General features: G+C 33.7%; 1 protein-coding gene across 1 annotated transcript; it reads left to right on the forward strand.

The window, feature by feature from the left end:
* The first annotated feature begins 770 nt into the window (after nt 1-770).
* On the forward strand, nt 771-20,140 carry LOC140441469 (uncharacterized). Its single transcript, XM_072532204.1, has 6 exons — nt 771-913; nt 2,846-3,134; nt 5,677-5,955; nt 12,060-12,345; nt 12,401-12,751; nt 17,486-20,140. Exons 2-6 carry the CDS (start codon nt 2,849-2,851, stop codon nt 17,754-17,756), a joined length of 1,473 nt encoding a protein of 490 aa, XP_072388305.1. The 5' UTR covers nt 771-913; nt 2,846-2,848; the 3' UTR covers nt 17,757-20,140.
* The last annotated feature ends 3,004 nt before the right edge of the window (nt 20,141-23,144 follow it).

A 23,144-nucleotide genomic window follows, 5' to 3' on the forward strand; every position in this document is an offset into this window, starting at 1 on the left:
TAGTGGGAGTAGCCTTGACTGTACCGGGTAGCTGGATTCGCATCACCAGACGAGCGTAAATACGCCTCACAAGATATGGAGAAGTTCAGGCAGAGTTTTGATGAAAGGCACCAATTATACGGGTTTGACGAACCGCCAGGAATCAGCCGACTTAAATCAAGGAAAAGATTTATGAGAAATGTTAGCGTCGAACCACCCGAACTGTTCCCCCTACATCCAGAACGACCTAATGGAATGAACCTGGACTGAAGAACCTGGCGGACACTCAATCGCATACGCACAGGTGTTGCCCTAGTGGCATCAAGACAGACAGCGACGCACTTTGTGAATGTGGGGAAATACAGAACGTGGAGCACCTAAGAGTATGCAGACTTTGCCCATCACAGTGCACCCTCGATGATTTGTGGCTCGCAAATACCAAGGGTATAGACGTAGCCCGATATTGGGCAGAAAAACTGTAGTCGGATCCAGACACGAAAAAGTAAAAGTAAAAGTAAAATTAAGGGAATTCTAAAAGGCTATTTCTTTTTATATTATTTGAAAGGTTAATCTTTTCATAGATCGATGTGTTTCGGTTATATTTTGTGTTACTATGGATGTTAACTAATTATATAAACTCAACCTATCTTTACTAATAAACAAGGCATTTAAAAATGTATCAATCGCGGGAATTTCTTAACGACCTATACTTTTGAACGTCTGGTATATTCTAATATTCCTACTGCGCCCGCTTGGCATTCACACTCTTGGCAAAAACAGCTGGAGGAATGGAAGCGTGACAGTCACTGACTCTTTAGTTAGTGTGTCGGCTGTAATGATCGGCTTAAATCCTTGTTTAAACTCAACGCGATGTTTTCACATAAATAGCAGGTTCAAGCACCCATAGAATGGTAAATTAGAACACAAAAAAGCCGTAAGTACATATATTTTCATGTTAATACAAGCATGACTTTCCACTACAAACTATTCATTGTTTATTTCCGTAAAATGTTAGATATAAACAAAAAAAAATTATCGACGCATTGCAGTACACTAGAATCAATATGACATAATGCGCCATCTATGCGGTAAACGCCAAACTTACATAATATTAAAGAAATCTAGGGGTGGCGTTCGTGTACCTATGGTTGCATGTTTTCCTATGGTTTTAATCCTAATGAATCAAAATTTTTGGAGTGTGATTTAATTTATATTGAATTTAGAAGTCAGTATAGAAGAGCAGTTTTAAATTAATTTTCAGCAAAAAGTGTTATTGCTGCAGCTATTTATTCAGATAATTGAAACAATATTTTAATAGAACATTCTATTGTTACATACTTACATAATGCATTTGTTATAATTTAAAAATAAATTTTTTTCTGTGTTTTTTAATCCTTTTATTGAACATGGTGTTGTATCCCTCTAATAAAGTTATCGTACTGTAAGACTCAGTGTGGGATATTCAATAATAAGTACAATACTGTTTGAATTACAAAATTTATTTAACCATACAATTCACCTTTACAAATACATCTATGTATCTAACCAAAATGGTATTTTAGGTATAAACCACTCAGTTATTCTCAAGTAAGTCTCCTTCTGGATAGTCACTATTGGTATTATTAGTATGCTTTAAGTTAACTCTTAACGGTCGCTTCAGGCGTTGTTTCTAAGAGAACGGTTCATTCTACACAAAAAATGCTTATAAACATTTTTATTTATAATTATCTCAGCTACATTTTTATTTGAAATATTTTTTTCTATGGTGTACAGATTCTCTGTAAATCGATTTTTTTTGCGTTTTACCCCCCCCCCCCTCCTCTATTGGGGGGGGGGGGTTTAGGGGGATGCCCGGAGATAAAAGTGGTAAACCTTTTTGCATCTTTTTTGGGGTCCTAAAATTAACACTCTCGGTAAAATTTAGCTTGTTTGTATGATTTTTTAGAAGTTCAATGGCATAAGAGCCTTTAAATCTACATTGATACCTAAATTAAAAAATTATGAAGGTTATTTTTTATCCCTAATAAAAATGCAAAGCAACTATTCAAACTACACCTATTAGGAGGCTACCTCTAAAATAATAGTAGGAGACAGAAGTGTAGGAAAAAGCTCCTTAATGTTTAGGTTCGCAGATAATACAGGCACTGTCAAGGTCTCACTTGTCATTCTTAAGTCAGATTAGTTTGGCTTTTAGTTGATGCTTGAATGGTTAAAAAATCCTCTTTTAGCAACAGTATATGTCCACTACACGTTCCTTGCAATTAATACCATAGAAATTTACATTTATAATATTCAATAATGTTAAGTAATGTAGGTAAATCTGTAATGAATGAGATGATCGAATACCTTTCTTATAATACTGTTATGTTATTATAACTATGTCTAATTTATTGTTTTTATTTATTTATTAAAGGTTCTATTTTTAACATTCACAAATTTATTAAAGTCTTTATTACTACTAATTTATTTTACACTTAATAATTATATAACTTATCTACATTTATAATACGTGCGTTACATTTTAAACGCGGCGCGATCTTCAAAAAACTAACTGTCCTTTACAACAGAATTCCTTTTTTAAATATAAAATCCTGTTATTCGAGAATGCGGCGATCCCCTATCGAATACCCGAGAAAGTCGCTCATAAAAAAACTTATAGTGGTTTTTATTCGGCCTGCCTGGAAATTTCGAGTCGTGGGTGACTCATCATAATTCAGGTGAACAGGTCTTTCAACTACGCCGAAACAACTAGAACAGAAAAGAATTAGTCATAATATATTTACAGTTTATACGCCATAATATTTATTATCGTAACAATAAAAAAAACATTAACCAGTGTTTTGTAATTCTTTTTCATCTGTTTTAGACCATGAATAACCACAATATCAAAATTTTGAACTTCAGCAACTTGGATGCTGTAACTTACCCCATAATCAAAATTATTGGTCGTGTACAGTACTCGGCAAGCCTGTCATGCCAAAACCAAAAGGACAAAAATGTCTACTTGAGCCAAAACAATAACAACACTGTTCTTATATCAACCAGTCTTATCAATGATAAATTCAAATTCTTGGTGGAGTTGACACAGGGGAAGAATCAAATAAATATTAAGTACTGCTGTGAGAACGTTTCTATTGTTCTGGAGTATTTTCCAGGTAAGTCGTTATTAGATTCCAGATGTTTATGCGTTTACATATTCAGATAGGGGAGAGTAGTACACAGTGAAACAAAAAAAATCTTTTGAGTTAAAAAAAGTTATTTTTGAATTTGCTACATTAAGTCTTTCTTAAGATTCTAGGAACGAAATTCGCTAAAAATTCACATAATGAAAAAAAAAAAAAAAATAAAGCTTAAAGAAAAAATACCGGAAATTGTTTCACTGTGTACCAGAATCGGTACACAGTGAAATATATCTAGTGTCTTAAGAAAACGTTTTGACTACGTAAAGCCCTTACGAACGATTCAAAGTCAATATTAAATTTGTAATAATCTGTCAAGCGTTGATTTCTCATGGAAACGGCTTGAGCTAAAACCATTTTTATATCAGCTTTATTCACTAGAGCTAACTCAGACTGTGGAAGAAAGCGAAAAGAACCACCCATTTTCTCAAATTTTCGTAAATACGAAATTTCCTAATCATTTTGGCCATTAACAACGGTAAGTAGCTTTCCAACATAGTGGAACTTTTTAGGAAAACGTACCAACACGTGATCGTCCTTATTAGCACTTCGAAAATAATCAGGTTCTTCATCAGGTTGTTCAGGAATCCGATTATCATCATTATCTGAGGAGTCGGCTAGTTGTAAGACACTTTCTTCATTGGAGTCAGACCTTTTTGCTAATTAGTGCTTTCACTTTTTCTCTTTCTGTCTCTACCAACGCATCTTTCTCGGGTGTGTCAGTAATAATTGTGCTTTTACCTCGCTTTCTAGGTTTCCTGTTAGCTTTATAGGGTGGTTCTTTTGAATACCCTCTGAAGTCTTCTGGTCTAGCAAATATGGGAACTTTAGTATCCATAGTTGTTTCTAGTTGAAATTCTACGTTAGATGGTCCAGGTTCACTTTTTTCTGGAGTATTCTCGTTCTGAAGTTGTGCACTAGATGGTCCAGCACGTTCAGTATCTGGTGTAGCCCCTTTACGAAATTGTAAGGTAGCAGATCCAGGTAATTCATAATCGAGGACATATTCCCGTTGTAACCTGTCAGATACTGCTGATGTTAAAAAGACTGTGTCGTTGAAGGTCGCTGACATTATGTTGAAACGATGTTGCATGAGCTTTTTTTGTATGAAGATGAAGGATTTGGTAAATAGTCATGGAAATTCCAGGATGTTGTAGAAGCCAAGAATCAATACCAGCATTATATGGTGGTCCAAAGACCGATATATCTAAGGGCTGCATTTTGTGACTACAGTATGGCTTTCATGATCGTCATATATCAGAAGGGAATGGTTGTCAGGTGTACTATGTGAATGGTTTATGAAATGGTCAAGAACAAGTGAAAAGAGTTCGGTCGTCATTCAACCATTGGGTGTTGCTAATCCCAGTGTTTTCTCGGAAACATCATCGCTAAGAGAAGGCGTGTACGTTAGCACAAATGATTGCGCAAATTGTTATTAGGGTGCCATGTTTGGCACTGCTACACTGCTAACTTGTTTCGAACGCTGTTCTGCTACTTCTGGGGTTTAGCACAGTGCTATTACCCATTGTGTGTGTTAAACGAAGTGATTCTGTTTAAACTGCAGGCTTCCGGCTGACAATTAGAAATCTTCAGATTTCGTTTCGTGATTTAAACAAATTTTGTTTTTTTTTGTTACTTGGTGAAAAATTCTTCTACTAATTTAATTTTATCTGACTCATTTACATTGACAATTTCAGACATACATTATACATTTTAAAGGAGACGCGTTTAAAATAATATTGCCAGCATTACTCAACAATATTTGCATGTAATTGAAGCTCCGCATCTGGATGTGGGTTACGACTAAGGAACGGAAATTTGGTTTTGTTTGAGTTTTTTTGACTGCCCATTTCCTCTCCTACTTTGTGAATACGATCAAGCAGAAATAGTAGACCTTTAATATTTTGTGACATAATTACTCTATCGTCTGACTATCTAATTACATTAAGTAGTTCTCCGTTGGTTTATATTCCATATGGCTGTCTTTTAAGTGCCTTTTTAAATAACTGGTCCGAGTAAACATTGAATAATGTTGGGAACAAAATGCAATCTTGTCTGACTCCTCGTTGTATGCAGATCTCGTCGGTGTAGTTGTCTCCAATTTTTACGATAGAAGTTTGATTTCAGTACAGATTTTTAATGACACAAATATCTTTGTCATATTCCTATATTTTTTAGCATCTGCATTAATTTTACATGCTGGACTTTATTGAATGCTTTTCGAAGATCCCGAAGCATGCAAATATATCTTTTCTTTGATCACGGCGTTTTAGTAATAGGATATTTAGTGTAAAAAGTGCCTGTTGTGTAGCATTCTTATCAAAGTTACCTAGTTTCCGGGTTGAACCGCGTCTCAGTCTCCTGAGCTCTCAGATCACGTCACTCCTACAATGTTTACTACTCCCTTCACTAATAGTGCCGTACACAAAAATAGTAATATTTAATTTCTTTATTCAACATAATTTTTTTATTCCATTTTATTCCTTTATAAATCAAACATTTCTATTTTTTTTTTCAGTTTTATCAGAGATCGCTGTGATACCGTTGTATGTGATATGTGAGGACCACGATGGCTGTTTCCAAGCTCCTCCTTGGGAGGACAACACCATCGAAAGCGCTTGCAAAAGAATCAATTTGGGATTAAGATTGCTGCAGTGTGTTGCCGCTGAAAAACTATACGAGCATGGACTAGGAAGGAAAACGTTTTTCCTGAGTGGGGAGTGCCAGGTTTTCAGGAGTCAGATTAGTTGCTTGGAGGCAAGAAATATGACGCAAATGCAGTTATGGGAAAACATTGGTAACTATAAGAGACTAATAAAGGAGAGTTTTTTTATATTTGATTGATTTGTTGTTAGAATAATGGACGGGACCATCATAGAAATTACTGCTGTAAATCAGTCTTCAATCTGACAATTGGAGAGTTTCTTAAACTTGTGGTATTCTCTTCTATGTAATACCCGTAATTTTTTTCAGTTTGTTATGTAGGTTATGTGTGTCATATTAAATTCTTCTATTTCTTTGCAATTTTCATCCATCCAGCCTTCTTTAGCTTCCTTGATCTGAGTTTCTATTAGTTTCTTTATTTGCTTGTATTCTTCTCTATTTGTGTTTCTGTATTTTCGTTTTTTTTTTCTATGAGCTTTATAATATCTGGTGTCATTAAGTCTTTTTGGCACTTGGGTCTTTTCTACCCAACGTTTTGCCAACGTTAGGTACTGCCGACTTCCTTTCGTTCCAGGCACAGTTAATATTTTTTTAAGCTTCTGTGAATGCTGGTGCAATTGCTTTATTTATTTGTATTTGACATTTTTCACCCTTAAACTTTGACAAATCTAATCTTAATTTTACTTTTTTTTCTATTGTTTTCTCAGTTTAATTTTAAAGTTGACAAGAAGTAAATTGTGGTCGGAGTCTGTATCAGCACTAGGATATGTTTTCACGCTTTTAATCCCATTTCTAAATCTTTTGTTAACGAGAATGTAATCGATTTGGTTTCTTATCAGATTATTTTCGTTGTCTCCTGGTGCACTCCACTCTTTTGTTGTATACGATTAATTAGCCACATTAAAAGAAATATCTGAGGGATATAAAACTATTTTACAATGAACTTAAAAATTAAATATTACAATTTAAGACTTTTATATGCAAAGAAAATATTATTTAGACTTTTTTTATGTTGCCATTTATTCAAGAAAATAATATTATTATATTCTCAAATTTAAACACAATCCTGATAATTATTTATTTAACCCTTTCAATAAGGAATGCGATGAAAGATCCACATTAGGCTAACAAAAATTAAATAGTTGATCATTACTTAATATAAAAAAAAACAGTTAATAAATAACTCTATTATTTATGACAAACTTATTGACGAGTTTTCAGAATTAAAAGTACAAAAAAAAGAAAATATAACTAAGCAATCTGAGTATATTTGCTTGTTTTTATAAATTATGTTTATTTAATTTGTGTACATGTGTATTATGTTTTTCTTTTTTTTACTTGAAATCAGATAATTAAATGGAACTACATTGCTATATGCTTTGAAACAAAACTACCGAATGCAAAGTATGTGTCATGGCCCGCTTTAGCCTTAGTCCGTCACTGCTCCGATACGAAATTCGGAATGAAGTATTTTAAGTTATTATAAGTTAGTATAAGTTATTTATTAGCGGTTGTACAATATTGCAGCTGTCGTAGTCTAATAGAACTATACTCGTTGTACAAATAAATTTAGTAATAGAAGTTGTTTAAACAACACTGTTTTCTCAATATTTTAATAAATCTTGTAAGACCACGGTTTTATTAGTTAAGTTTAAAATACTCTCTTGAAAATCCAATACGAAAGGATTCCAAAAATCAAAAAATTGTAACCATCTTTTGTACAATTGCTGATAAATTTTCTAATATGACTGGATTATAAGACAACCATAAATTCATATTTACAATCCTGTCATCAGTTCATAAATTAAGAACCGGCCCTATAGCATTTGCGGTTTCCGCAAATACTATAAAAACCACCAATAACAAAGGGTGAAAAAGTTAAGCTGTTTACAATAATTATAAATCAATGAAAGTCGACATTTATACAAGAATGTGTTTTATGGGCAGTTAACACCTAATAAGCAAGTTATTATTCAATTTTTATTATCCGTTAAGAGACTATTACATTACAAAAGGGCACCCGTACTTTTTGTCTTTCTTTAGATATTGCTGTTTGAAATAGGAAAGTGTTTTATTGAAGAGATTAAAAATAGGTATAAATATTATTTTGATTTTATATTGTTTTATTGGACTTTTGTTATAAATGGATAAACGATAAACGATTTTTGAAAATTGGTAAGGGAATACGAATTCACGTTTAGTTTCCTTCTTCTTTCTCTGTAGACATGACTTTTCCTGGTTTTCAATGTGCTTCCAGTAAGTGGTCGTTATATCGTTTTCGCGGTCTTCCCACTGATCGTCTTTATATTGAGGAACCGCCGCTGGCCGTCTTTACTTACTCTATTTGTTATCATTCGGCTTATACGACTGTGATCATTCGATTCTACTGTTCTCTTTCTTATCATTGATGTTTTCCACTTTACATCTCTGTCGAATATCTGTACTTCTAGCTCTTTGTTCGGCTCGCGGAGATAAGAATAGGGCCGAGGCAATTTACCCTGTCTGTCGTAAATGGGAAGGAAATGAGAGGTGGAGGGCCGCCGCTTGAGGTGTCGGGCTTGTAGCAACGCACGCAGGGCGCTTCGGCGTTACGGTCACCGGTCTACACTCCTAGTATCCGAGACGAGACTCTCGTGGGACCACTCTACGCTCATTTTCACAAGAGCCAGGTGAAGTTGAATTAGCTGCGACTCTGACGCACTCCTTCCCCATTAGGGGTGCTGAGATCGGCACGTACCCACCTTGGGAGATATAAGAGTGGTAGAGGAGTGATCCTCGGCGGCGACCTGTCTACGTGCGAGGTCTTTTTCTTCTTTGAATGCCTCTCCTATCAGAGATTGGATATCATTAGTGCGATTCTAATTTTATTTACTGCTGTTTTGAATAATTCGTTAGTGGTACAGCCAAACCACTTTCTTAAATTTTTCATCCAGGACATTCTTCTACGACCTGGATTTCTGCGTCCTTGGATTTTTCCTTGCATTATATTTTGTAGGAATGTGTACTTTTGTCCTCTCATCAGGTGACCGAAGTATTCAAGTTTTCTCTTTTTTATATTCAGTATAACTTCTGGATCGTTATTTATTCTGCGTCTTACCTATTCATTTGTAATTTCATCCATCCAACTTATTTTTAGTATACGGCGGTAGCACCACATCTCAAAGCTTTCAAGATTTTTAACATTCCTCTGTTTAAGAGTTCATGCCTCAACACCATAAAGCAAAGTACTGAATACATAGCATTTTAACATTCTAGTTCGTAGCTGAATACTAATATCACTATTATAAAATAATTTTTTCATTTTTATAAAGGTAGACCTGGCAATTTCAATACGTCTTTTTATCTCGTGATTTTGGTCACCTGTTTCATTGATGAGGGTTCCCAAGTATTTGTATTCGCTTACTTTTTCGAGTTGGGTACCGTTTATTGCGATACTAGTGTCATGTATTGGATTTTTACTGAAGGTCATATATTTGGTTTTTTTGACGTTCATCCTTATGCCGTAGTTATTACATATCTCATTCATACTTTCAACTAAATGTTGTAGATCTTCTGCTGTTCTTGCCATTATCACAGTATCGTCAGTATATCGAATGTTATTGATACCTTCTCGATTGACTGTTATCCCTTCGTTTGCATGTGAGAGAGCTTCTTGGCATATTTGTTCGCTGTAGATATTAAACAAGAGCAGTGACAATATACAACCCTATCGTACTCCTCTACGTATTTCTATTTCGTCCGATGTTTGGTCTTCTATTTTTATATTAGCTCGCTGATTGCAATACAGATTTAATATTATTTGTATGTCTCTGGTGTCGATGTTCTTACTCTCCAGGATTTCTTTGAGTTTATTGTGACGTACTTTGTCAAAGGTCTTTTCAAAGTCTATAAAGCAGGCGTGTACCTCTTGGTTAATATCTAGACATCTCTGTATTAGGACGTTTAAGGCAAAGAGAGCTTCTCTTTTACCTAATCCTTTTCTGAATCCCATCTGTGTATCGTTAATATCGATATCTAACTTTTGATAGATTCGGTTGTGGATGACTCTAAGAAATATTTTAAGCAGATGACTCATCAAGGAGATTGTTCGATGATCTGAAAATTGCATTGCCTTAGTTTTCTTCGGTATGGTGACAAACGTAGACAGCAACCATTCTTGAGGTGTTATACCAGTACTGTATATTGTATTGAATGGATGTAATATTATGGTTACGGATTTTTCATTCAAAAGCTTCAACAGTTCTGTAGGAATTTCATCAGGTCTATTTGCTTTTCAATTTTTAGCGTTTCTTATTGCATATTCTACTTCTTCTTTCAATATGCCTGGCCCAGTTGCATTGATTATCTGAGTTAAGTTGTTTCTATCGTCTTCAAATAATTCATTCAGGTATTCTGTCCATCTTTTTATTTTATTCTCTAGATCTACACTAAGATATCCATCTTTGTCTTTAAGTTTATCTATTTGGCATTTCCTTATGCTTCCTGTTATCTCTTTTACTTTTTTGTGCATATTGAACGCATCGTACTTTTTATCATCGGTTTCCATTTCTTCACACTGTTCTTTAATCCACTCCTCTTTAGCTTCTTTTTTTGTCTTTTTTATGTGTTTGTTTATTTCTTTGTATTTGTCTAGGTAATTCTTCATCTTTCTTCTTTGTTCCATCAAGTCTAGTATATCTTGTGTCATCCACCCCTTATTCTTTGTTGTTGTTTTTGTAAGATGTTTCTTTCCTGCTGTTTGTATAGCTGTATTTATGTACTAAAAAGGTTCTAACAAAATCCATTTTGGGTATTTTAAAAAAATTGTAATAAATGTCATACCATTATACACAAGTACATAGTACTTCACATAATAAGAAGATAATGATGACAAGACTTCATAGTAAGTTTTTTAAATAAAAGGGATCAGCTGTCCCGATAGATAAAAAATCTCGTGTATGAAAAATATAAGACCACGGATTAGAAAAACATATTAGAACTATTTAGAAAGGCTGTACATAAACTTATGCGGGCCAGTCATTTTAGGTGCCAGTGGGCCATTTTACACACTTTAAAATTACTGTTTAGCAAATTTCACTTGGTCTCTGAAATGCGCCAACAAAGAATGGCGACGTATGAGTGAACATGATAGCAGAAACGAATGTACAGTCTGCCTTAAGTTTTAGTTATTCTAACATTTTCAAAACAAAATCATAAGAATTCGGTTACAGATTCTTCTGTTAACTGTGCCCTTGTCTGTTCCAAGTGCTTTGCAACCCTTTTCCATATTTTTGCAAAAGAAATTAATACTTCTCCACGTTCTGCTTCCAACGTCATAAATTTTAATACATTGCAGACCTCGAATTTATGAACTTTATACATTATTTCTTAATAGCGAGTAAAACTCCATAATTAAAATTGTGCCGTGGGTTATATCAATATTAGAAGCAATGATTCTTACTCTGCGACATTATGCTATGTATGTGCTACGGATGCTAGTCACTTCATTGTTCTCTCTCCTGGCCTATTTGCATCCATCTTGGTCCAACATGTTGTTTTATATCATCTGACCAGCTAATTTATATTCTCTTTTTTTTTCGTTTGCAATTCCTTAATGTCTAATAATGTTGTTGTTTTGAATGAACTTTGAAATTAATGTTGAAATGAACTTTGATAAAATAAAGGCAGATATCGAGCACAGTTTTATTAAATAAATCTTGCTCAAGTACTTTCGCTCACTAGAGCATCTTTAGGACATTTCGTCAATTTTGGGCTATCTAACAATCCACGAATGTCATAAACATAAAATTAAACATAAAGTTGAACATAACACTACACTAAACAAGGATAAACAGTTTAAAATTATTTAAAAAAGTCGAAGCTACATTCTGGTCGGCAACAGGAGAGAGTCTATATATCATACTAGTGCCGTTATCTAGCTGGACGTAATGACGTAATCGTAAAATTAACATAATTATGTATACAGAGTGTCCAAGTAATATTTAATTATTAAATTAAATTAATTTACACAATAAGAATTGGAGATGCAGAGACTGCTTTACGTCAGTTTTCTCTATCGCACTGTAGAAACGGGTCTATATTGCAACGCTCAGTCTATTTGTATTGTAGTCTACGTGTTCCACATTTCCCATTATTGTTACTAAAATGTTAAATTTTTTGAACATATCTAATTAATTATTTATTTATTATATAAACTTAATTTATATGGTCAGATTAATTTAATTACATCTTTTACAGGCCGGGAAATAATGAAGTCCAACTTGGGTTCAGAAAATAAAAAATATTTGGCTTTTCTCTCATGTACCAAATACTACGGAGAGAAATATAAAGAAGGAGTAACAAACACGCACGAAGATCTTATGGAGATCACCAAAGGATACGTGGCCTTGGGTGGAGGAGGGCTAGCGTTGTTTGGTACTGCCTGTTTGTATACTTGGCCGGAATATTTTGAGGAGATCATTCTTCGCTTTGAGGATAATAATTTAGTGGACAGGACGCAGTTTTTGGACGATAGCTGTTATAGGTGAGTTATTCACTCTTGTTAAAACGGTTTTTAAAATCTTTAATTATTATTTCAGAGGTACTTTAGGAGCCTGTTTCTCTACAACTCTCGGTTCTGTGCTTCACGAACTATTTCATACTTTCGACTTAGGTCACACAGAAGAAGGAATAATGGGTAGAGGTTTCGATAATATTTACAAAGTTTTTACAAATTTCGACGTTCCCAATCAGACTATAGAAGCTGGCTACGAAACCCAAAGAGCCTTCCAAGACAAAATTGAGTTCAAGGAGGAATTCGAACCGGAGAGTCTACTAGAGAGACTTAAGAATGAGAATAAGAAAAAGGAGTTCACTGTGATTAAGAAGTTTGAAGAAATCGACGATACCGTTCTCGGAAGAAGTTGTGCTGTGATATTGTGCTACCACAGGTAATCTATTTAGGAATAAAATTTGAACGTATACAGCCCCTAATCAAATTATTAGACTCACCCTAGAAATTTTACATTCACACAAATTCATTTGTGAAAAATACATTCTCATCAAAAAAAAAAAGTTCAAATAGTTCAGTTGGACTCATATTTCTGTACAGTTATCAGGAATAATCATTTTATTATGTTTTGGTGCAATCCCTAAATCTCAAGATATTCAAGAAAAGTTTTTATCTAACTCAATCCGCTGCATAGTACATGACTCATCCTGTTTGTTGACCCCATCGTCGATACCAATATCACCACCTATTGTTTGGTTGTTGTGTAAAACAACTTCAGCATTTGCAGAGAATTGCTGTCCTGGTAATCGATTTATATCGAAATCATCTTTTTCGCCTTCCGAGTCTTCGTCAGTTAGAATATTAGGCTCCACAGCCACAGGCACTAACCATTAGGTTAGAATATCTGATCCACATCTAAATCATCCTCAAATTCTATTTGGAGAGCTTCCTCTAAAGTCAAACCCTGTCGGAAAAAAATAAATATAGAAATAATTAAATAGTAGCGTATTGACCCAGCCTTGCCATATGGCAACACTGAGATTACGGTCACTATGAATCCAGCTCAAATAATAATTTTATGTATTTTACAACATTATTACTAAAGTGTCATCGGTTTATTTGATATTTCTACGAAATTCTTATTCTTCTTATGCCCTGCTCGATTATCGTGCATTGGATATCAAATTGGTTATACTAATTTTGTTAACGGCAGCTCAGAAAAGGGGTGCAGAGGATCTATTAAACGATTCTCTCAGCTATTACCAAATTAAGCAAAGAAATTATAACTTAATGAAATAATATTACTTACTCGAATTGAATGTCCATTTTGAGTGAAACCACAGAAATTCGCTGTTTACAAACGTCACTGGCCAATTTGTAAATTTACAATAAACAACTAGATTAGAAAACACGTGTCCCGACAATCTTACTGAAGTGGCCTACAGCATGATCTGTGCTACAAAAGACAAACACTAGGAATATTTGTATAGACAGCCGATTCGCGTTGCCGTCATAGACGTATATAATAACATAGACTGATTAGTCTGTAAAACAATGCCTCTTTTGGTGGGGGTGAGAGAGAGAGAGAGAGAGAGAGAGAGAGAGAGAGAGAGAGAGAGACAGATAACACAAACGCAAGAGATTTTGTTGTCAGTGCGCGCAACCGGTATGCTCGGTCTATGTTAATATGCTCGGCCTATGGTTCCCGTATTTTAACGTTGGGTTAAAATAACAAAAGATATAATGTGCTAACAGTACAATATCTTGACTTTTTTTAAATTTAGTTTTTTACTCATTAGTGATTGATGTTAAACTTTTGGAAAATTTGAAGTGGTGAATGTTGATATTTTTCTATAGTAATCTTAGTTTTAAATTTGATTAATGTCTAATCATAAAATAAGAAGATTCATCCCGTAGTTGATGTTTTCTTCTTCTTTTTCATTTTATATAGACATGGCTCTGTCTGTTTTTCAATTTGCCTCCAGTAAGTTGTCGTTCACCGTCTTGCCGTCTTTACTACTCTATTTGTTGTCATTCGGCTTATATGATCGTTCCATTCTACTCTTCTATTTCTTAACCAGTTCTTGATGTTCTCCACCTTACATGTACGTCGTATATCTGTACTTCTAGCTCGGTCCCATAGTGTCTTACCATCGTTTTTCTAAGTTTTTTGATATCTGCTGTTTATAACATCCTTTTTTCCTCTCTGTGTTAGGTCTTGTTTCTGCCGTGTATGTCATTATTGGTCTGATGACTGTTTTGTAAATTCTGCCTTTCGTTTCTTTCTCGATATTTTTATTTATCCATATTGTTTCATTTAGGCAGCCTGCGGCTCTGTTTGCTCCTCTATTCACTTGATCTTCCACTTCAGTTTCGAGCTTTCCGTAGCTAGAGAATGTGATGCCTAGATATTTAAACTCCATCACTTGTTCTATTATCTGTAGTTAATTTGCTGTGATAACCATTTTGTCTTTTTTGGGGAAATTTACAATGTAAAATTTTCTGGTTATATTAAATTGGTGCAGCATATGTTGTAAATCATCTTCATTTTGAGGGAGTAGTACTGCGTCGTCTGCATAGCAGATTATTTTAAGTTGTTTTTCTCCCATTTGGTATCCTTTTTTAGTTCTTACTTTTATTATTATTTTATCCATAATCAGGTTGAACGATAGAGGACTCAGGGAATCTCCCTGTCTTGTCCCATTCCCAGCTTCAATAGGGTTGGTTAGTTCTTCTGTTACTTTCACTTTTATTGTGTTGTTTTGGTAGATATTTTCGATCGTTTTGATTATTCCTAGAGTCATCTCCATTGCGTACAGTAAGTGGATAACGTCTTTAATTTGACCCGGTCAAATGCCTTCGTAAGGATCACGAAACAGGATACCGGTTTGTTGTATTCTAATGATTTCTCTTGCACTTGCCTCATTATAAATCTAGCGTCGATGCATGATCTTCCCCACCTAAAACCTTGTTGTTCTTTTCTGCTACTGTTATACTTTCATTCAGTTTATTTGTTATCACTTTGGTTGTTAATTTTAGTGTTGTGTTTAATAAAGTAATTACCCTGTAATTTTCCGGATCCGATTTGTCTCCCTTTCTGAAGAGAGATATTAGAATGCCTGATCTCCATTCTTGAGGACTTCGGTTTTGTTCTATTTTTTTTTTTGATTAGTTTTAATAGTTGTTTGGTCAGATCTCCAAGTACTTTAGGAGTTCGTTCGGTATTCTGTCCTCTCCTGGTGATTTTATATTTTTTAATTTCCTTTACCAATTCCTCCTCAATATTTATTTCTTCGTTTGTGGTCACCTCTGGTGTTGTTCATTGTTCATTATTGTCACCTTTAGCAAATAGGTATCGAAAGTAATCTTCCCATGTTTCCTTCTGAATATGTTTCGTTTTTATTGGTTCGTTCATCTCTTTTCTTTGTCCTCTGATCATTCTCCATATTTCTTTTTGTGTTCCATAAAACTCGTGTTTCATATGTTTTAAAAAATTTTGCTGCTAGTGTTCCTTTTTATTTGTGTAACTAAAGTATTCGTTTTGATTTTTTTAGATGGGTAAATTGAAACATCTTTCTGTTGAGCAAATCTCTTCTGTTACTGCTCTATTAGAAAATAAATCATAATAGTCAAAGATAAATAGCAAGAAAATGTGTTGTATCTCAATTAACAGTTCAAAAGTCGGGTCAAAAACTTAAAGAGTCCTGTTACATCGGTTAGGAAAGGTCGGTGTGGCAGGAACGTTTCAGTCACCTCAGATGGCAATGAATTTTAAAGATTTGGCTGTACAGCACAGAATTCCTTTACCAATTCCTCCTCAATATTTATTTCTTCGTTTGTGGTCACCTCTGGTGTTGTTCATTGTTCATTATTGTCACCTTTAGCAAATAGGTATCGAAAGTAATCTACCCATGTTTCCTTCTGAATATGTTTCGTTTTTATTGGTTCGTTCATCTCTTTTCTTTGTCCTCTGATCATTCTCCATATTTCTTTTTGTGTTCCATAAAACTCGTGTTTCATATGTTTTAAAAAATTTTGCTGCTAGTGTTCCTTTTTATTTGTGTAACTAAAGTATTCGTTTTGATTTTTTTAGATGGGTAAATTGAAACATCTTTCTGTTGAGCAAATCTCTTCTGTTACTGCTCTATTAGAAAATAAATCATAATAGTCAAAGATAAATAGCAAGAAAATGTGGTGTATCTCAATTAACAGTTCAAAAGTCGGGTCAAAAACTTAAAGAGTCCTGTTACATCGGTTAGGAAAGGTCGGTGTGGCAGGAACGTTTCAGTCACCTCAGATGGCAATGAATTTTAAAGATTTGGCTGTACAGCACAGAAGAACCACCCATAGAAGCATTAGAAATAAATTAAAAGAAGCAGTGTGTTCAGCATCGGTGGCCACTGTACGCCGAAATTTGTACAACATGGGATTCAAATGTCGCAGGCCTCCTAAGAAGCCAAAACTAACACCACAAATGCTTAAGAAATGCTTAGCTTGGACCAATTTGCATAAAGATTGAACTATTGATGATTATTTGATATAATATTGATGATACATGGTCGCATGGTCTTTATGCAGGTTCGATCAACTTGCCATACGGATTGAAAGTTTTTTAATAGGGCAAGAAATTGTTCTATTACTATGGTCCAGCAACTCACCAGACATGAACCCCATCAAAAATGTCTGAGAGTGCCTAAAAATTAAATTGGCCTAGGAAATAATAACAAAACAGGTTTAGTTGATCAGAGTAGAGAGAATCATTTTTCATTGGCACCAGAGTGACAATTTAAAAGAAAAAGCAGCAAGATGCATAAATAGCATGCCTAGGAGAGTGGCTGCAGTTCTTAAAGCCAAGCGTGGCAATTTTTTTTCAATATACACAAATGTTATTACTGTCATTAATGTAATTCTCTTATGTATAGTTACACAGTTAATGTATAGTTAATTATAATTGATTATGAAACAAAGAAAACCAGAATTCGATGTGATTGGTGGTATTTTTAATAAAGTGACGTGTCAACATCGAGCGAGCTAAGAAAATGAGGATCTATGATGGTACTACTATTTGCTAGCTGGCGGGTTCAATAATAATAGTAATTTCGCAACGTCCATTTTGATCATATACTACATTGTGAAACGTAGATAAATCTATTTTAATGTACTATATTTTTAGGTGGTTTAATCAAACAGTCTCTAAACAATCGTCATTGCTCACTTTTGATCCGTTTAACAAACTAATCAAATCAACAGCAGGCGTTCGAGTAGTCGAAATACGAAGCGTAGAAAAAGAACTGGTGTTGCACAGTTGGGTTTTCGATGGAAGAATCTTAAAATTTTCATTCCAAATACCCCAAGATATTCTAAAAGGAACCAACAATTCCAGCTGTATCGTTTTTGTGGAAGACACTATCGGTTGTATTTTGAAGGAAGAATTCAGTGTTTAACATAAGGTGATCAAAATTGTTTTACTAGTACAAATGTTTACATAAAAGTTGACATAGAATATATTCTGTAACTGTAAAAAAGTTTGTTCTACAAGTTGTAATAACTATTAAGAATGTGCCAAAGTTTAAGTAAAAGTTGATTGCAAATGTTAGATTCATATGGCAAACAAAAAAATATTCTAACATTAACAATAATGAGATAAATACTTAGTTCTTTCGAAACTACTGGCGCTGATGTCATCTTGTTAGTATAATTTGACAGTTTGATAAAATACTATTGAAAAACTTTATTAGACGTATAAAATATTTTAACTTATTGAAAATAGTGTAAGAATCTTCGATTGAACACTTATGTTCTTAATTCTGTCTACAAATTTTCTTCAAATTATTTTTTTTTCTTTGGAACTTTTTTTTACATAGGTATAAGGTCATTGGAAAATCTCCCAAAAGACCATACCAAAACATATCCCCCAATTGCTTCAAAGGATGATTCGGCGTATGTTGGATTAGATGTTACGATAGTGTAATGGAGTAAAAAGCTGGTACCTTACAGAAGATGCCATAAAACGAGTAGAGACATTTGAAATGTTGTGCTACCGACGTATGTTGAGAGTCTCACATATATCCCACACTAGTAGCATAACTATTCTGTAGAGGCTAAGAAAAGACAAAGAAATTATTAACACCGTAAAAAACAGAAAATCGGTTTACTTCGGCCACATCATGCGTAATGATAAATGCCGACTTCTACAGTTGATTCTACAAGGCAAGATTGAGGGTAAGAGAGGCCCTGGATGTAGACATATATCCTAGCTGGCCAATCTTAGAAAAAGTCAACTGACCTATTTTGAGCTGCTGTGAATAGAATAAGATGGGTCAATGTGGTCGCTAACATCTCTAGAGTGTAGGTACATTTAGGACATGATTTTGGATTCAAACCATGGATTCAAACTGCATGGAACCAAAAACACCCGATGATCCACCTACCAACTAAAAACACACATCTTCTCCAGTAACCTACCTACCTACAACTTTTCTACTAATGTAACTAATTTCAGATGTGCCGCTGTAACATACACCATCCTCTGGAAATTGTAACTTACCGCGATCAGCCTCCTTTTTTTCTTCTATAAAAAAGAAACACTTTTTTATAGTGTGGGTTCTAAAATGCGTTATTTGGTGCATGTTATTTTCAACGTTAAGTAGTTAAAGTAGAATATAGACACACCTTTACTTGACGAAATCTACGTTTATTCTGATTTGTAAAACGAATATAAAGTTGATTATTTAGAAAAATGGTAATAGTTAGAAAAGTACGGAGAGGCTGAGAAGTATGATATGATACTTGTCAGTACCAAAAATAAAAAAAACGACAAATAACCCAATTGTAAGTAAAAAATCTGAAAGTCCCATAGACTAACAAATAGAGACATTTCACAAAAGTATGAGACAGCAATAAGGCAAAATTTAGAAATTTCAAATTAAAGAACAGATAATCTATACCTGTTTTGGAACTTTTTAAGGAAATTATTATAAATTCATCTAAAGAGTTATGCGAGAAAAGTAAGAAAAACAATAAGACGAAACAAACGTCCCGATGGAAGGAAGAAATAAAATAGCAAATTAAAAAAGAAAGTAGCATGGAAAAGATATTAAAATAATAAAACAATTGAAAGCTAAAAAAAGTACAAAAAAGAGAGAAAAGTGGTAAAAGATTGGTCACAGCCAGAAAGAAAATTAAATGGGTGTTTGGAGAAAAAATGAAATAAAACAGTAAATAAAAAAGTAAATAAACATTTTTTGGAGTTGTAAAATCACTAAAAAAACGAAACACAATAAACAAATAACATAAAGGATAAAGAAGATCAAATATTAACAAATAAAAGTAAGAGATGGGACGAATATTTTCAGACGAAGGCTAAAAATTAAATACACTTGATAATCACAAAAAGCCGAAAAGGAAGAAGTATAAAGGATCGATCACATATTTACAATTAAACCAATAATAGAGAAATAACAAAAATAAGAACAAAATATATATAGTACCACTGTAAGAGATGGAAAACCAAACGCAAAAGGGCTCTCAGGAAAACCCACCAAGTAGATGGCAAGAGAGCTAGACTTTAATATTACAAAAAACACTAAAATATTACCCAGTAAATACAGGTCATAGGCGTTAGAAAGAAAGAAGAAGTATTAAACAAGAAGCTAATGGAAACGTAGACAAAAAAAAAAGAAAATTAGAAGCAGGAAAGATTACGACTATAGAATTAACAACTTATTTTGCTCTTTAAGAGCTATTTTATTCAATTTTTAATTTGTGACATACAGTGGGTGATCAAATTATTAGAGCCACGTAGTAAATTTCATTTTTTTTACAAAAAGGGTATATAACTGAGCTGTGTAATATATTAATGCATTTGTTTCCATTTAATTACCTTATAAGACTTTATAAAAGCACAATAAATAGTTTGGCAAACGTGGCAATACGTGACTCAGATGCCATTGTTTGTCAGTGCTGTCCAGGTTAGCTTGCAACTCGTGTGCATATTATTTTGTATTCTTGGTGTTTAGAGTTAGAATAAATAGTTTCCATTGCTTTCTAGTGATATTCTGACAGTCGTATACTATTTTTTGTGAATTTAGCAAACATTGCATGTTAGTTTCACCAGTGGTACCAGAACATCATGGGAAAAGCCAAAGACATATCACCAAGGAAAATAGCAGAAATAAAAACTTTATGATTGAACACTATTCGTTCCAAAAAGAGCATTAATTTCTAAGGTTTCAAAGGCAAGTGTGGACCGTATGAAGAAAAACTTGACGAAAATTTTAATTTGACCATACGGCGCAAACAAAAATGTCGAAAATTGCAACGCCACGAGATGAAAGAAAAATTTGAGATATTGCCTTAGCAAACAAAAAACAACCTCGAAAGATTTTAGCGAACATGATGCAGGAATCTGGCATCAATATTTTACCAATGGCAGCTCGTCGGCGAATAAAGGATCTGTAGTTTTCAACCTGTCGCCCTGCTAAAAACCGCTACTCACAACAGCCATGAAGAAAAAAAGGCTTCAGTGGGCTGAAAGATCATAAAGATTGGACCATTAATGATTGGAATCAGTTAAATAACATTTTAGTTAACATCGTTTTTCTTTTATGTAGTTTACAGTTGATCAATTTGTCCACGATTCCAAAATAATAATAATATTCCAGGTTTGTTTTTCGGACGAATCTACCGTGCAGATCCTCATGGATAGAGCTGAAGTTGTGAGGAGAAGACTTGGGCGAAAATACAAAGCGGATTGTATTGTGTGGACGGTAAAGAACCCCTGAGCATCATGATGTGGTCTATCATAAGCAGTCAACGAACGGATATACTCTATATCGTCGAAGAAACATCGCGAGAGGACCAGTACTTGAGAGTACTGCAAACAAAAATTTTTCATCAGGTCTAGGAGTGATTCCCGAATAAAAGTTTCATGTTTATGCATGACTCGGCGCCTTGTCACAAGGCAAAAACTGTTACAAAATTACTTGCTGACAACCAGATAAAGGTGCTCGCGTGACCTGACAATTGGTCAGATCTGAATCCAATAGAAAATCTTTGAAAGCTCATGAAGAAAGAAATTTCTAATGAAATTATAACCAGAAAGCGTCAATTAATCGAGCGCGTAATAGCAGTATGGCCACGAGTGAAACAATTCAACAATATTACCAGAAGTGCATAGAAAGTATGCCAGAAAGGTGCCAGGCTGTCATTTATGCAAATGGTGACACTACGAAATATTAGGCTTAAGGCATAATTTGAAGTGTTTTCATGTAATAACACGTTTCTTTTTTAGTACTTGTAAACTTTATAAGGTTCTAAATCACAAAAAAAATAGAATTAAGCACAAAAATATGTTTTATAGCTCAATTATATACCAATATTAAACAAAAAGTAAAATTTTATGGGGTGGCTCTAATAATTTGATCATCCGATCATCCACTGTACATAACTTGAATTATTTAACGCTATCAGTAACGGTAGTTTTGGAAAAATGTTACAATATTAAGTATATACCTATAGTTCTTTGGTTTTTAACAATAAATTAAAATATTGATTTTGATTCTTTTATAGTAATTAATTAATTGTTTATGATTAAATGTTTTTATAAGTAGCTTGTAAAGCAATGATTTTCATACCAACTTTCCAAAATATGACTGAAGTGAGAAAAGAGGCCTGTCGGTGTTAACTAAGACTATATTTCATATATTGACGTAGATTATCTACGTATTTATTTAACTATTAAATGTAATTCCTTAATACAATAATAAATTTGTGGAAAAAAAGTAGTTTTGTTGAATATTTTTTACTCCTACATAATAATTATAAGGACAAAAAAACTTACGAGAAGGAAGAAATACATCTAAAAACCTTTCGGTAATTATACCTCATGTTCTACCATAATATTATGTATGCTTACATAATACTGTAAGAGACAGGAAACCGAGCTACTTGGAAGTAAACTTATACACTTTGTGTCTCGAAGGCACCGTTGGTCAGCCATTAGAAATAATAGGCAGGGTTGTTTAGGGAAGTGGGAAATCCACGAAAGTTATAAAGTTTTTTTAAAAATGGCGTCAGTGTTTTTAAAGATTAGAATTCCAACAAAAAGGGAATGCTCATATTATCTACAAAAAAAAGTCTAAATGGAAAGACGGATAAATTAAAAAAAACAGAAACAAAAATATACGAAAGAGCAAGCACAAATAATAATAATATATACCTATATATATATATATATATATATATATATATATATATATATATAAATATATACATACATAATGTAAACAGATGAACAGAAAGTGGACTTGGATAGCACCAAATGGAATCACTAAGAACGAAATTGGCTTCATTGTAACTAATAAGATTTCTACAATAAAAGATGTCAGTATAATAAATAAATTTCAAATAGACTATAGGCAATCAGAGCAAAAATTGTTCTAGATCTGAAACTAGAAAGAATACAATTATTCACAAAACCAAGAGTAACCGTATAAATATTAACAATCTAACAGAAAACTCAGATCACTACCAAAGGACAATTAATAAAAGATTATCTGACCAAATCGACAGCTCTCAAATAATGGAAATCATCGTTGATAGTGCCAAAGAGATCCGAGGCCCGCAACAACAAAATGAACATAGTAAACTGTCTAATAAAACTAAAATAGTGCTAAAATAAAGAAGGGAAATAAAAGTAAGTAGCAACATACAAGGAATACAATACACAGAACTTTGTAACACAATAAGGAAAAGTATTAAGGAAGACATAAGAAAGTACAATGAAAAACTGGTAGAAAATGCAATTGAAAACAGGAAAAACTATAAGAAAA

This window comes from Diabrotica undecimpunctata, chromosome 5, assembly GCF_040954645.1.
Source record: "Diabrotica undecimpunctata isolate CICGRU chromosome 5, icDiaUnde3, whole genome shotgun sequence".
Taxonomy (NCBI): domain Eukaryota; kingdom Metazoa; phylum Arthropoda; class Insecta; order Coleoptera; family Chrysomelidae; genus Diabrotica; species Diabrotica undecimpunctata.

Excerpts from the sequence above, each read along its gene's own strand:
- LOC140441469 (XM_072532204.1), top strand. The coding sequence starts at position 2,849 with ATGAATAACCACAATATCAAAATTTTGAACTTCAGCAACTTGGATGCT. Across the intron at positions 3,135-5,676 it reads TGTTCTGGAGTATTTTCCAG|TTTTATCAGAGATCGCTGTG; the intron begins GTAAGTCGTTAT and ends TTTTTTTTTCAG. Across the intron at positions 12,346-12,400 it reads TTGGACGATAGCTGTTATAG|AGGTACTTTAGGAGCCTGTT; the intron begins GTGAGTTATTCA and ends TTATTATTTCAG.